Source organism: Orbicella franksi, chromosome 4, assembly GCF_964199315.1.
Source record: "Orbicella franksi chromosome 4, jaOrbFran1.1, whole genome shotgun sequence".
Classification (NCBI taxonomy): Eukaryota; Metazoa; Cnidaria; class Anthozoa; order Scleractinia; family Merulinidae; genus Orbicella; species Orbicella franksi.
Window position 1 is genome coordinate 29,434,801 of NC_138148.1, and position 16,598 is coordinate 29,451,398.

General features: G+C 40.0%; 2 protein-coding genes and 1 pseudogene across 3 annotated transcripts in view; 2 read left to right on the plus strand and 1 right to left on the minus strand.

The window, feature by feature from the left end:
• LOC145485230 (uncharacterized protein KIAA1958-like) overlaps positions 1-4,783 on the minus strand; it is an 8,527-nt pseudogene extending 3,744 nt beyond the window's left edge. Inside the window, exon 1 of the transcript XR_014049156.1 lies at positions 3,766-4,783. The product of XR_014049156.1 is annotated as an uncharacterized protein KIAA1958-like (transcript). The remainder of the gene's footprint in view (positions 1-3,765) is intronic.
• Positions 4,784-5,952: 1,169 nt separating this feature from the next.
• LOC145485393 (perlucin-like protein) lies at positions 5,953-8,361 on the plus strand. The gene is made up of 2 exons (XM_081464061.1): positions 5,953-6,794; positions 6,902-8,361. The coding sequence occupies exons 1-2, from the start codon at positions 6,575-6,577 to the stop codon at positions 7,342-7,344; spliced, it is 663 nt and encodes a 220-aa protein (XP_081320187.1). The 5' UTR covers positions 5,953-6,574; the 3' UTR covers positions 7,345-8,361.
• Positions 8,362-14,142: 5,781 nt separating this feature from the next.
• LOC145485394 (perlucin-like protein) lies at positions 14,143-15,965 on the plus strand. Its single transcript, XM_081464062.1, has 2 exons — positions 14,143-14,593; positions 14,707-15,965. The coding sequence occupies exons 1-2, from the start codon at positions 14,368-14,370 to the stop codon at positions 15,153-15,155; spliced, it is 675 nt and encodes a 224-aa protein (XP_081320188.1). The 5' UTR covers positions 14,143-14,367; the 3' UTR covers positions 15,156-15,965.
• The last annotated feature ends 633 nt before the right edge of the window (positions 15,966-16,598 follow it).

Sequence of the window (16,598 nt, forward strand, 5' to 3'; positions counted from 1 at the left end):
ACTTGACAATTGTATGTCGCGCTTAAAAATGGACAACGCTAAAAATTGTACAATACTAGTTTTATTAACACCATAGATAAATGACATTGGTCACTATTATGGAAAATCATATTTTAGAGTCAGCTATGTATAAAGCAATGATTATGCATACATTCTTGGGAACAGCAAAAATTGATTTAGGACAAACGTTCTAAGTATAGTGCCATTCCGTGTAATGGGGTATAAATAAAAGGTTCTGGAAGAAAAGGCACTTTAATAATAATAATAATAATAATAATAATAATTTATTTCTAGCGCATTACATTAAAAAATCTCAATGCTCTTACAGAATAAAATGAGAAAAACGATAACGAAACCAATATAAGGAAAATATATTAAATTACAATGGATGATAAAATAGTAAAATTCATTAAATACTAAAATTCATCATAAGATACTAAAATTCATTATAAAAATACTAAAGATCATTATTAAACAAAAACGTTTTAAGCTTAGTTTTAAACGTATCCACTGATGGGGCACTTCTCACATCAAGTGGGAGGCTATTCCACAGTGCTGGCGCACAAGATGAAAAAGCGCGTCCCCCGTAGGTCTTTGTCCTAAACACCGGTATGTGCAGTCGCAGGTGATCATTATTTGAACGAAGACATCTTATCGGTTGACGAGGATTAATCAGTTCCGCCAAGCACAAAAGTCATATGGGTACCCACAAGTTGCAGGTTAAAAATATTTGAATAACTCTATTAATTAATACCAGCTCTAATTTAAAGGAAAAAGTTATGAGAATAAAATAAAAGTTGTCTGCACGACGAAGCACGCCTTCACTGTTTAGACTGAGAGTCCTAAAGCTTTTTTAGCATGTATTCAAATATCTTATGACAATAAGCCCGCCACCCACCCCGCCCCGCGCCGTATTGTTTTCACTCAGCGGCTGGTCAGCGGTCACGTTTATGAAGTAAACATGGCGATCACTTCCTGATCACCGTCCTTGGCCTTGTCGATCAGAAAATCAAAATTCCAGCGTGATATTGCCTCGAAGGTGAAGCAGTTATGTTATTTGATTCGTACTTCACATTTGAGTAGAAGCTTAGGTGGCACAGGTTATTTCTTACGGTGGAATCGACGAGAGGAATTCGAACACTAGTTGTACTGTTTGAATTGTTGGAAGAAATGGTCGCATGGGGATGTAGGAATGGTAAGTTTAACGAACAATTTCAAATTTTGCCGCTCGAATTGAAAGTAAAGTTCATTTGAATGCTTTCGTATGTATTTCTGACGGTTTTAGATCTACCTGCTCGATTTATATCTGCTACGCTTCATGTTGACAAGTCCCTCAAAATGGACGGCCAAACTTGGAGATTGCCGAAAATTAGGTACGTTCACGGAGTTATAAAGTTTTAGTAAAAGTCGGGCCGCAAAGTTTTTTCCTGTGGTTACCTTTTCTATGGCATCTACTTCCTAGCTATGTTAGTTGGATCGGTTAAGAACGCCTCACTTTTTCAAAACTTTACTTTGAATTTGATCGGTTTTCGCGTGTGTGACTTAAGCGAACCGATAAGGTGTCACCAAAGTCTTCCTGTTTTCTTGATTGAAACGTGATGTTCACGAAAGTCGCCTCGATGGATAAGACACAGTTAACATACATGGCTGTGGTATTTGTTCTTTGCTGAGTCCCGTAGTTTTTTGTAAATTGTCCTCCAAAGTTGTCTCAAATTTAAGTCTTAAAAAGTGTCACGACAGGCCTTCGCTCGATTGAAATTTAGTTTCCGTAAAACTCTGAAAAATAAAGAGATCCGATCAAACGGATTGTGGTTTTAGTATAGATACATGAATGTCTTACAACACACAAGAAATGAGCTAAATCTGTGTCTCAAGCAAAATCGACCGGACCGCTCTTACAGAGACACTCTCTTAAGTACGCCCCAAGTATTCTCTGCCAGAAACAGTTCAACTGAACTAACGAAGCTACTATTTCCTCTTTTACCGTCGATCTATCTTAAAATCAAACTTGGCTGGGTTAAAAGGCGCTTGTTATTGTTGGGCAAGTCATTAGCTTGATTGATCACGATCATTTTGTCTTTTTGCCTAAACTGCTGTGTAATTGACGTAAAATTAAAATAAAAGTGTACTTGCTTGCAAATTGTTAAATGCTGTGATTCTTTTCCTATTTAAAATTCTTGAACCAAACTGTTTGAAAAAAATTAAACAAACAATTATTCTTGTCACAAGGTCTGAAAAATTTTGTAAACGAAGCTTTCGACTGTATCGCACAGTCTTCATCAGCGATTAAAGTGAGCTCACGTTGTCACGTGAATGCAAATTGTTTAATCACGTGACAACAGATGGTCAAAACTGGTGGGAAGATCATAGCCCCCGTCTCTGTTCAGTGTTGGGCGTTGACGTCTGATATGAATGGCCTCCTTGATTTTCCTTTTGATATCTACCGACTCTTTATCAAGAATCTTGACTCCTTCCCAGTCGATATTCGTGGTTACATTACACTGGCGAGACAGCGAGAACTCTGGAGAAGCGACTGGGTGAACATCAGAAACAAACAACATCTGCAATTCGGGAACACCAGTCTTAAGCCAACCACGAGATCGACTGGGAAGGAGTCAAGATTCTTGATAAAGAGTTGGTATATATCAAAAGGAAAATCAAGGAGGCCAGCCATATCAGACGTCAACGCCCAACACTGAACAGAGGCGGGGCTGTGATCTTCCCGCCATTTTTGACCATCTGTTGTCACGTGATTAAACAATTTGCATTCACGTGACAACGTGAGCTCACTTTAATCGCTGATGAAGACTGTGCGATACAGTCGAAAGCTTCGTTTACAAAATTTTTCAGACCTTGTGACAAGAATAATTGTTCGCTTATTTATACACCAAGGTCAAGAATGAGCGTACATAGTCATGAAAAAAAATTGGTTTGCATTTGGAAGATCAAGTACCTTGACACCATTTATACGGGGGTCAAGAATTATAACAACCAATGGGATGATTAAAATTTGAGGAAAAACGAAATTTCGTATAAGCAGTTTCGAAAATAATAAAAAATCACCTTAAAATATGTATAATTACATGTACAGATCAACCAGTATTGGTCTGTTGGTTGCGATTCAAAGATCTCACTTGAAATGAAGTAACGTACGTCTGAACGGAGATTACGGTAAAACTACACTTTTGTCCCTGTAAACAGATGTCTTACACATACTGGATAAAATAAGTTCTCAATACGCTTTAGCTAAACCGGTTTAAAACTGGTTTAAAGGCAGTGGCAAGTTCAAAGAGTGGCAATACATGTAAGATGGAAAATATTTATTTGGCTGGGATGAATAATATGAGATCATGTTAAATCTTGGTTGAAAAGAAGTAGACAACATCATTGCATATTTCACACTTTTAAACTTAAGGTGGCACAAAACACATCATGGAGATGAAATAGAGATTACTTCATGGAAAATGCGAGCGTACGATTTTTATTCACGAGTCGAGTTTCCTGATACGTATCATCGAGTGAATAAAAATCGTACAAAACGTTTTCCATGCTGTAATGTGTTTATTTCATAGCTACTAATATTTTTTCGTGTAGTATTTGGTAGACAAATTGCACAAATGGGGCGATGAAAAACGTAAAAAATAGTTTAAAAATCACTCAACAACAACTCAGTTAATGAAAGCTTATAAAATTTACAAAACTTACTGTGTTCATCATATATCAATTAAGTCAAATGTCTAGAAGCCTGTCGTTTTGAATTCCTACCTTCTGAGCCATTGTCTTCATTGAACCATTGCGTTTGTTAACGCCAGCAGCGCCGGACTTAAACCAGCCTTTACTTGCGAGTGAGTCTGCCTTTGAAGTGTTGTTGTCTACGGCCAGGTAAAAGAGACCATCGTCTTAATTCATTTCCTCAGGTCTCTTCCTGGCAAAAAAACTTTGTAAACCGCGACAGGGTCTCTTTCAGTTCCGTCGGTCGCAAGCATTTTCGGTGGCACAGCTCTGTCATCGCTGTAGACTGATCCAGTTCTAGGTTTTGTCTGTCTTGCATTAAACTCCAATTATACTCCACTCCGCTTGCCGTTTTGTGTAGCTTTACACTCACCAGCACATATCACGATGTCCTTTTCACCCACGGAGTCCAAAGTGAAGAGTGTTGTTTAGCCAGAACGTGTTTAAAAGTGTTTCGGGACTACAAATACCGTGCAAACCCTTGTCGTACTCTTCGCTTGTCAAAGCTACCGATGCGTTGGGTTTATTCCCTTTTCCTTGCTTCTTTAGCCGTTTTTGCTTGTATTGAAGAACTTTCTGGTTTTCCCAAAGACCAAGTCGTTGATTATGCTGGCAGAATAGCCCTTTTTCTTCAAGTGTCGTTCCAAGCTGGCAATTAAGCTTCGAAGCTCGTACTCGGTGCCATCTTTAGTGCGGACGGAGATGATAAATTGGCCAATGTATTCATTCAGCTCAACGGCTGAAATGTCTTCAATTTTCTTAACTTCGTCCTTCGTTTTCAAAAATCTCTCACGCAATCTTACATCTCGTTCAGTTTCTTGGGCGGTATTCTTGTTTTCTTGTTCTAAAATAACTGAGCAAACAGAAGCAAACCTTCCCTCGGCCATTTTTCAAAGCATGCGGGGTTTTGTGCAACGGCTCTCGGATGACGTTCTCTTCAGTACGTTCATTCATCATTATTGAAATTTCGTCGTTTGCGTTGCTGATTGGACAAAAGATATTTTTTTTCACGGTGAAATTTTGTCGTTCGTGCTCCTGGTTGGCTCCATTTAGAATCAGTACGAAGTTTATTCACTATGATTTTCGTGGGTAAACCTCCGCCAGTACCTATGAACTAAATGATGATTTCAAACGCCTAATGCCGAGAAAATTTGTGCGCGGTAACGCAGCAAATTGAACTTCTTGTGCTAAGTTAATCTAATCGTTTGTATGTATTTTAATGCTCTTGTCGCAGCTTGTGACACTCGAAGAACTGGCTTGTTTGGCCGAAAGACCTCAACACAATAAGAGCGGATGAACAACACCTACAGGCAAGTCAGCAAAACGCGCAGTCCCAATTTTGGATGTTTGTCATGACGTTCGCAGAAAGTCGGGTGATGAGTTTAATACTCCCCAAAAGTGAGTTAGTGAGGAAGACAAAGGAAAAATTGGTCATGAATCATGAAAAGGAATTGTTAACAATGAGCAGCGCTACCCAAGTTGACAGTTGCTTATAGATGAACAAGTCCACCCAACTGTTTCTTTTAATACTAAATAGCTTTTCTCTTGGGAAATTATGCTTGAAATCATTGAAATTATTATTTCGGATTGAAATTATTGAAAAATTATTGGTCATTGAAATTATTATTATGGATCAAAATCCAGACAAAATGGGCTGAGACACACTATCCACTCAGTTGTTTAATACAAGTGAGGGCTGATCTAGTGCAATATTTGCTGAATAAACTAACGGTTTTACTCAGCTGGCTGGGAAACTTGAAAAGTTTATTTAGCTTGCTGGGGATCTTCTTAGCCATCAAGCTAGGAGAAAGCAAAACATATACACTTTTTTTCCTACAGCGCAGAAAAATAGGAAAAATATATGCTTCAAAAATGAGTCTTATTTCTCTGTAGTCGGTAAAACAATGCATGAATTTAGCTAGAGGGGACAGAGGGTGCGAGAGTTAATCCCCGATATAAGCCATATTTCCATGACAATACCTGTCAAGTTTTTTTTTAATTATTCTCGGCTGTGGGAATCCCAGGAGGATCCCTCCGGTGACACGAATTTTACTTGACGTGGACAGCACTATATATAGGATTTAAAAAGAAAAAGGATTGAAAAAAGGGTTTAAAAGAATTAAGAAATTTAAAACAAAACGGATGTATAGGGATTTGTAACAGAGAAGGTAAAAGAGGTAAAGTTGAAGTCTACATCCGCCAGCAAAGTGGCCCATCTCCGGTTTCGGTGGCATGAAGCGACTAGGAGTATCTCTTCCCCCACTGGTTGGAATGCCAGTCTATAGCAGGTCACCCCGCAGCATTAAATTCGCCGGTACCCATTTATACACCTGGGTAGAGAGAGGCACTGTGAGAGTGAAGTGTCTTGCTCAAGAACACAACACAACGTCCCGGGCCAGGGCTCGAACCCGCACCGCTCGATCCGGAGACGAGCGCACTAACCATGAGGCCACTGCGCCTCCACACACTTGAGCAATAAAACAAGCCTTCAAAAACAATCGAGAAACGCGAGCTGGTTTTCAACTGAAATATCTGACTATGCGTTCCTGGCAACTGTGCAAACAAGGCAATTCCTTTTAATAGTTTCAACTTATGATATGCCATTTTGCTGTCACAGTTATCAACACGACACACTTCTGCTAACAATGAATCGCTGTCGTTTGGGCGTAAGGCCACGTCAACGAGTCCTTTGACGTGTTGGTTTACTGCTGGTTTCTTGCATCTTTTTCTTTTTTTCTGCTTCTTCTTCTTGTTTTTAAGTGATATACATCATTGCACTAAAGCCACAGTCACATCTTTGGACTTGCATCAGTCAGTACCTGTAAATTTGGTGATTTTCGAAATGCTGCCCAAACAAACGTGCTTCTGTTTGTTCTTTTGCTTCCTGGTGACTGTCTCTGCCAGCGATAAAGTTAATAAGGCTAGTTTAACATCAGTTCTGGATGACACAACACCACAGCTAGCTGAACAAACGTTTAACATCAACAACTGGGGCCTCGGAAATATTGAACGAAAACTGCTTGCCGATATCAAAGCCAAAATAGACTCATTGTCTGATAAAGGTAAATTGCTTTATAACTCTAAACAAAGCCCATAACCAAGGTAAGATAGATCTCTTTCCTGTCTTCAGATCTTCATTAATATAATCTCATTTTCACTTGATTTTCAGTCACTAGACCTGCTTGCCCAGAAGGCTGGGATGTTCGTGGAAAGTCTTGTTTCCTCGTCATCAACATCCCAACCCTGAAATGGAGCGATGCTAGAAGAACCTGCCAGAATCTGGGAGGAGACCTCGCCATAATCATGTCAGCTGAGGAAAATAACTTTATCTTTGACCTGGTAAAGAAGCAGAAGACAATCACAGATTGGGGCGTGTGGCTTGGTTTAACCCGACAGTCTGACAACAAGTTCAACTGGGTTGACGACACTCCACTGGAAGGTCATTACTCCGCGTGGGCAAGAGGAGAACCGAGTAGTCCGAATAACGAGTACTGTAGCAACATGTTTGGCGCGGGAAGCAGACAGGGAAAGTGGAATGACTTATCATGCTCCCTGAAAGAAGCCCAGCTAAAGTACGCCCCAAGTATTCTTTGCCAGAAGCAATCCAACTGAACTAGCCATGCTGTTATTTTCTCCATTTTGCCATAGAATTGTATTAAAATCAAACTTGGTTTTGTTGTAAGGCATTCAGTCGTTTCCTATTGTTGGGCAAGTCATTAGCTTGACTGATCACGATCATTTTCTCTTTTCCTCTGAATTCCCGTTTGTCTGGAGTAAAATTTAAATGGATGTGTACTTGCTTGTAAATTGTTAAACGCCGTGAATGTTTTTTTCTTATTTAGGTGCCATTGTCGGAGAAAACCGGGCACGATCAAAAGATCGAGGTCGGCCGTTTACATTCATCTTCAGGTTCACAGTATAAAAGCTATCCGAAAAGATTGACAGCCATGACGCTTGCCTAGGTAAGCATTCGATTTTCTTCGAGATGTCACCACATCATGATTTTGGCGTCTCAAGCGGTCTAAAATGACCGAAATTACGGGCCACTTTAGGTGAGTTTAAGAGATACTTATCACAAATTCCAGAAACTCTTACTTCCGTGCGATAATATTTGTTTCCTTATTAGTTGACTGAGATATATTACAGGTCTTTCACTTAATTCTACGGCTTTTCACGAGGTGCCAAATATCGTCGCCGCATCGTTAATGAGCGTGACCCAAATTTTAGCCATTTTCAGCCAGTCGTTCTTCAAAAGTGCGCCACTTTATTTCCACACAAAAACATTTTCTAGTAGTCTTTTTCACTCCTATTAATGTCCAGTTTAGTTTAAAATGGTATCTACGGGCAGATTGGAGTAGTTCGACTCGAAAAGTCCAATAAAAATCATCAGTCAGAAATATTTCCCGCCAAATGTTTAGCGAACAATATCACTTTATTCCGATTTTCTGCGATTGCTACCCATGATTTACTGAAAGATCTACAAATAAGTAGTTAACTGGACTGCAGGATACAACATTTTAGCTGTGACATCGTTATTAACCTATGTAGACATTTCAAACACTCGCCAAATCCTCACCATTAGTTAGCATGAATTTTCCCGCGAAAATTATATTTTTAACGTCACGCTACGAGCTACAAGGAAAAAGAAAGTGATTCCTCAGCTCGCTGGTCTCTCTTTTTTTTTTTTTCGCTGATGTGTAGAACGACATGCAAGTTAGAGGCGATCGAAGCTTTAACCTAAATTTAATTTTAGCACTTGTGCAAACCCCTTGTTTACATCGATTTCTCGTTTTTGGCAGGTGCGACGCGTTACAGATTTTTTTCCTTGATTTTGGAAACATTTAAAAGCCCCGTCAACAAGTATCCGGATATTTTTGAATCCGCAAATTTTTCTGTCCGGATACGGCTTCCGTTCACACGCACCGGGCGAATTCGGCAGCGAATCCGGATTTTTTTTAATCCGCTCTCCAGAGTGGAAAAATACAAATCCGCAACGAATCTGATAACGTGTGGACGGCGAATCCGGATAGTTCCGAATCCGATGACGTAGCAATCTTACCGAACAATCAACCAATATGGCGACACAACGTGTAGACCTAGTTTCTCTAGAGTGAATCCGGATACCATCGGATGCGCGTGGGCAGGCGAATTCGATTTGAGTACGCTGCGTGTGGACGGGGAAATTTTTTAATCCGAAAAGAAAATGTTGCGGATTCAAAAATGTCCGGTTACGTGTGGACGGGGCATTAATGTTCTTTCGGATCAGAAAAATTGCCTAGCAGTGCGGGTGCCGGGTCAATTTGTCTTCAATAATTAGCGTGCAAACGAGATGGTCCAGGAAAGACGTCTGACGTGGTGTCCGTATTTGGCACAGTCGAATGTAAGCAATGAGGAAATACAGGCTGCGATAAAACGTCCCCGCTATGATCATAAAGGACAGACAGACGGCTGGAATAAACATTTCAATAAGTGTAATAGTTGCTAGGTCATGATCGCCAGCGGAAGTCCTTCTTGCGTTTAATGTTGCCGTTTGTATCGTCGCAGGTTTGTACATCGTGTTGTTTTCCGCTCTGAAACATTTACTTTCAACAAAACTAATTTGATGTTGCTCCTGTCGATATTTACCACAAAACCCCTTGTTAAATGACCAATTTCGATATATTAAAATTCAGCCTAAAACAATAGCCCTCAGTACGAGGCCGTCTTCGCCTCGTCGAGGACGCCTTTGCCCGACTTGCCATCTTATCGAAAACGTGAGTATTTTGCTCTTATTTTGCCCTGACAAATGTACCAATCGACCTTATTTTCAGGTATATTGATGAGAATGTTTACGAGGCTCACATTTTTCGTGATTGTAGTACAGAAATACTGTGCTGAAATACGAAAACAAGATGTCAATAAAAATATTCCTTGTCTTTTCGTGTGTGTTCCAGTCACTGTTCAGTCGCTGTCACGGGTGTACAAGTTCAAAACGAAATACAAACTGTATGCATTGAGAATACATCAGTGTAAGTACAGTCGCTAAAATGTTGTAAGAATGAGTGCCATGAAAGCATCTATCGAGCAAATAAAAAGCACATTTAATTTTCAAACTAATGTTGGTGGTTTTTTTATATATCTACTACCCGGAACTTGATGTAGTGTTTGTTTTATTTTTATAACGCTTGTTACAATTACAGAAGGAAATTGAAATGTTCACCCAAAGTCCAGATTCTTTGGCGACAGGATTCTCAAACGCTGTGGTGGTAAAAAGCCATTTGAAGCAGGTCGATCAGATCAGATTGTTCGCTTAATTTTTTCATACGGAAATTCTGGTTTCTTTATTCAATACTGACAGAGATGATTGCTTCGCTCATAAAGAAGAATAAATTCAGCATCGACTGTTCACCATCGTTTAAGCTTAATAGGATAAGATTTCTACAATCTCTTTAGTCGAAAGGATGTCATTGCTTTTTTGAATAGCTTTTACGAAGTTCAAGTTATTGAAGTCGCCGTCCTTTGCGAAAATACTCATGTTAATCATTTTGCCTTTGGCGACACGACGGGACCCGCGAAAGTTCGCCGCGTGCACTCCCGTTCCCGTCCTGGCCTTCCCGTCTTCGTATCTTAAGGTCCCTGTTGTTCGGCCTAGTTCAGGCAAGACCATGGTTTCGACCCTCCATATGATCTCATCGATCAGTTGCCGGTATTTCTAAAATACTCTGTACGTCTGTGGTTGCTAGCGCAACTCGTACACACAGTGCGGCTTTGCACAAACTTCCATGGTGTGCATCCTTGTGACGGATCGAAAGAGCCTGGTTTCTATTGGCTATAACAGCTAGCCAATGGCGTAATGTATGTTTTGATCCTTATGTGTTTGAAACTCCACCTCGTTATTTTGTGTTTCTTTACGCCATTTTTTCTAGATTTCTAAGCACTCGATGGCTGATCTGCAGTGTGGAGCTATTTTGATACACACGCACATGTTCCTTTTTGCAAACCCGCGTTTAAAATGGGGTTGATGCTATATGTTGAGTGCGTATTTTTTGCTTTATGCTCCTTTACGTTAGTCGAGTGCTAGTATATCTCGCACAAGGTAGAACGGGGCCTGTCCACAACAATCATATCAGTGAAAAATGATATGATACACGACTTCTATGGTGCGTGACATCTGTGCGTTTGCCGTTCTCTGTTCGGTGTTTTTTCTACAGTCGCCCATATCTGCAAACTCAACAAACACAGCACAACATTTTTGAAATACGAGTCAATATTTGTGAAACACAACAAAAATTTAGAGAAACGCAACAAATATTTGCCCAACACAGCATGATATTTGTGAAACACAACATAATATCTGTGAAACACAAAACAAAATTATTGCAACTGGCGGACCGCTCGGGTAAGCCTCGGTACGAGAGCATGAAAACGAGGCGGATATCCAAACGGAGAAAGTTTATTCAGCTTGTTGGGGATCTTCCTAACTACGACGTTGGGAAAAGCTAACACATAACTTTTTTCCTACAACGCGGAAAAATAAACGAAAATTTTGCTTCAGAAATGAGTCTTATTTCCCTGTAACAGGCGAATAAACAACCAGTTTAGCTAGAATGAATGAAGGGTATGAGGGTTAATCCCCATTATAGGCCTTACTCCCCCCCCCCCCCCCCTTCGCTCCTCGGTGGATACATTCTGCACGATGCGTCATGCATTTTATATCAATTTTACATAGTTATCCTGAACTGGAGACATTGCACCTGAGGTCCCACATGATTCAAACGCATAGACAGAAAATCTGGCTTTGACTTTCACACTAGTGTATGACTTGAAGAAACAGCTGAAAGTCTCGCTAAATGACGGTTTCACTTTCTAGGACTCTTCAATTTAAAAGAACAATCTAGCAGGCTGCATTGAGTGATTTTTGTTCTAGGGTTTCGTTCGCTCTTAAAGGAGCTCAGTCACGGTATTTTGAGTTATTTTGGCCACATACAAAATTACCTTTAAATGGTAGGAAACCTGAAAATAACAGGTTAAGAAGATAGAAAAACACCAACGAGATAATGATAAACCATAAAGGAATAAGAATGGCTAAGGATGGAGAAGATGAACACGGATTACAAACGACGAATTTGAAAAATTGAGGCTAAACTTTCCAATATCCGCAAACCGTGACTGAGCCCCTTAAACACTTAATTTCAAGTATTTATGAAGCATTGTTTAACTGCGTTCCAGGTTGCAATGCAAGTCTGAAAATGAAAAAAATAGGATTGATGAAATTTGCTTATTTGGTGTGTTACTTATAGAGGCAGTGACTGAACATTGTGCACAATGTACCTCTGCTTTTAGTCAACCGTAGTTTAGTTATTGATTTGCAAAAATGTTGGCATTGAAAGAATCGTAACATAGATTTGCGTGCAGTATCTTCCCGCAGCCTATTACCCTGGTTACTGGATTGACGGCACCCCAAAGGCGGGTTAGTATACAAGGCGGATGCGTGGAGAGCCCTGTAAAGGCAAATCCTGCATACGAACCAAGCGGCCCACTAAGCCGGAGCTTATCCCGGTTTCTCCAGCATGAATTGACTAGGAGTATTTCTACTCGCCCCTGGATGGGATGCTAGTCCATCGCAGGGTTACCCCCCAGTTCCCCGGAACTCATTTATACACCTGGGTGGAGAGAGGCACTGTGAGAGTAAAGTGTCTTGCCCAAAAACACAACACAATGTCCCCGCCCAGGGGTCGAACCCGGACCGTTCGATCCGGAAACGAGAGCACTAACCATGAGGCCACCGCGCCTCCCATGGAGAACCCTGTACCGACTAAAAAGAGGCCACATTTTTGTCGTGATGTCAGGCAGTAAAAGTGATGAAATAGTCGATATATTGAGATGAAGAAGAGAACATCTTGCGAAGTACTTCTTCACGCAATATTCTAGCTGAAATTCACATGGAAGGTCAAATCCTTTATTTATTCATCTACAAAGTTGTAGAAAGAAGCTGCGATTCATTAGCTACTTCACTTAAACGGTCTCTGAATGTCTTAACTAAAATAGTTCACCCATGGACACGATTGTCTCACGTGATCAGTTTTGACCAATTACAACAACGAGGCGAGTTTGCAATTGCTTACAAATAAACAGGGCAAGTATTCAAATTATTTAAGTTGACGCTGTAAAGGAATGAAAGAAGAAAGTTCGGAAAAACGAAAGAAAAAGAACAAGAAACGCCATTCCATAATGCCAGCCGGCCGAGCAGTTAATGGCGCATCGGCATGTCCATTTTGCCAAGGGAAATCAAACTTAAACGGACTGCTGTCTTAAAACGGGAACCAAACGTAAGAAGATCATCATTCCTTTGTATTTATTGGTTGAAATTCTCTTGATTGAGTGGGAAACAAGAATATCCTAAATTATATTGGAAATTATGTCAATAAGGATAAGTAGGATAAGTAATACCACATTCTATCGACTTACCTGAGATTTATCAGTCACCTCAAAACTAACATGAAATGGCTTTTTTTCTTATCCCCTTCGATGGAAAGAGGAAGTATTATTTAACGAATAAAACAATCCTTCCAAAATTATCCGAAAGCGAGCGGGGCTTTCAAGTATCGTTTCAAATTTTGATAGTGCATGCGTCCCTAGAAACTATACAAATAAGACGAATGAAACACTGAATCTTAATCATTTCCTTGTAATAATTTGAACGCATCTGCCATTTTTCCTGTCACAGTTTTTAACATAGCACACTTCATCAAACAATGGATCGCTGTCATTAGGTGCATGGCCAAATAAACGAATCTGCTGAGGTGTTGGTTTAATGCAGCAGTATTAATTGTCTAAACACAGTAGCCTCGCAATACAACAATAAAGCGTGAAAAAAGTGTGTGTACCTAAAATTACCAAACTTTTATTTCTCTCATCGGAACAACTTCCGCTTACCTTTGTTTTGAGCGACGCGCGCAAAAGCCTTATTTTCTCGTCCGAAAAGGATAAAATGACATAATTTTCGCAGCGTTTTCCCTGCCTTTTGTGGGAGACCGCAGACGTTTCCTAAGTAACGTTTATTTAGTACCGCCGTATCAATTTATTGCGACTGCAAACGCAGCACTTCGAGGTTCAACTTTTCTCTCGCGTTACCGAAAGAGTCTGTTATCAGTGATTTTGATGATGTTTTGATCTCCCCAACTTATTCCTTGTGAACGAATAATTGAACAAGATAGGTTATTTTAACTATGACAACCAATTGCTGTAAGTCAAAACTAGAACGGCTCTGTTATTGTTGACTTATTCGATACATTCATAAAATGTATGAACATCCGACTGATTAAAAATGAATGGTCGGTCAGCATGGAATACGATATTGAAATGAAAGAATTAAATAATACACATGTAGAAAAATTAGAGGAAGCAGTATAGAATAGATGATATAGATATCTGTAAATTTATATCACAAGGTTCTTCAAAATATTTTGCGCTACTTTTCACCGAACTGTTTACAATAACACGACTTGATTCTTTTTCTTGTTTCATTGTTTGTACACGTAACCTTTCTCTTTCTCGTCCTTCATAAGTGATACATCATTTCGCTAAAGTGGCAGTCAAACTTCAGGCTTGGACCGATAAGTCAGTAACTGATTTTAAACTGAGAGATTTTCAAAAATGTTTCGCAAATCGAGCTTCATTTTAATCTTTTGCATCCTGGTGCAGTCGACGACTGGCTCTAGCAAAAGCAAAGCTAAATATACCCGCTTGAAAGCGGCGTTTGGTGGTAAAACAATGCGGCGAGCTGATCAAACGTTTAACATCCACAACTCGTGCTGCGGGAAGATTGAACGAAAATTATTGACTGATATCAAAGCCAAACTCGACTCTTTGTCTGACAAAGGTGAATTGTCTTTAGTCCATAAGCGGTTCAAATTTTGGTCTGGCGTTAAATTAATCTCGTTCCTAGCTTTGATTACATCTTCGTAACTTTTAACTTCACGTTGTTTTCATCAGGTTCAGTCACCAGGACTGCTTGTCCACAAGGCTGGGTTCTTCATGGAAAGTCATGTTTCCTCATCATCAACATTCCAACACTGAAGTGGAGCGACGCTAGGAGAACTTGCCAGAATCTGGGAGGAGACCTCGCCATAATCAGGTCAGCTGAGGAAAATAACTTTATCTTTGACCTGGTGAAGAAGCAGAAGACAATCACAGATTGGGGCGTGTGGCTTGGTATCACCCGAAAATCCAACAAAAAGATGTATTGGATTGACGACTCTCCACTGACGGGCCACTATTCTGCTTGGGGAAGTGGGGAACCGGGTAGTCCGAATAGCGAGTACTGTAGCAACATGTTTGGCGCGGGAAGCAGACAGGGAAAGTGGAATGACATAGGGTGCTCCCTGAAAGAAGCCCAACTTAAGTACGCCCCAAGTATTCTCTGCCAGAAAAAATCCGACTGAACTAACGTTGGTGCTATTTTCTTTATTTTTACCATGGAAATATATTAATGATCAAACTTGGCTAGAGTAAAAGGTATTTGGCTTATAGTACCCTTGGTATTGTAGAGCAAGTCATTCCCTTGATTCCCGATAATGTTGTCTTTTTTAATCTTAACTGCTGTGGAAGCGAGGTAAAATTACAATAAAAGTGGTGTATGGTTGCAAATTGTCAAACTTATGATTTCTGCCTTTCACATTCCTGACCCGAAATTCTTGAACAAATTTGCAATTGATTTCGAAGATCACAACACTATTCGGCAGAATTAGAACAACCCTTGGAACGATGAAAATCTATATCCCCAGTAAGTAGGTTTGGAGAATAAATAATATAATGATTTGAAGTATATATGGAATAATTCATATTTGAACTGCGGTTGTAGATGAAAGTGAAGAATGATCATCGCAGTAAATTTTCCAATTTAAACAATTGGAAAGAAGAAGCCTGAAAACATCAGGGCTTCAACGGAATTCGAACCCGTGACCTCCGCGACCGCAGTTCAACATGAACTCAATTAATTGACATCGCTCCCAATGTGTGGCTTCATAGCTCAGTTGGTAGTGCATCGCAACGGTATTCGCGGAGGTCACGGGTTCGAATTCCGTTGAAGCCCTGATTTTTTCAGGCTTCTTCTTTCCAATTGCTTAAATTGAAAAATTTACTGCGATGATCATTCTTCACTTTCAAATAATATAATATAAATAATAATATCATTACAGCCACACATAACAGCACAATTATGGAAAGGATAGTTCTTCCAGCATAGTCTTGGTCTTTACGCTGCGATTTAAAGATCCTGCAGACTGAAATGGAGAAATGTACTTCTCGATTCCTTTAGATGGAAACTGCGGCAAAACGTAGGGATTTTATTGTCGTGAACTTTGCTGCCGATTGCTGGAGTTCACGAATGACCAAGTTTCACACTCAAACAATGCAAAATTGCACCGAAAAACTCTTGTTCACTTTGTGGGCAAAATTACAGTAATGACTACTGTCATATTTGGCAGAATAATTTTACTAATGTATTAAAATGAACAAAGGGAAAGGGTCATGAGCTGGTTTCGACTTCAGGGCGTGAGGTCAAATTTTCAAATTTGGACCTTTGTGTGTATCAGGTCAGCGGCGCCCTCTGAGTAAGAGACGTCTGAGATGAGCACCCCTTTCTACCGTTTCCATGACAGCCCTAGCCTCCTAAGTGTCTTAAAAAATACCAAAATTTGGGGTTTGTACCAGTTAGTGCTTTCTTCTGTAAGAGATTTCCACTAAGAAGTTATTCTCTCTTTCATCAGTCTTGGAAATGTCCTACGCTTTACAGCCCTCAAATGACTCTTAAATGAGAATAAAACTTGTCTGCGCTAAAAACGGCAAAAGAAATGTCACGATCTAACTTTTCTTTGAACCGTTCT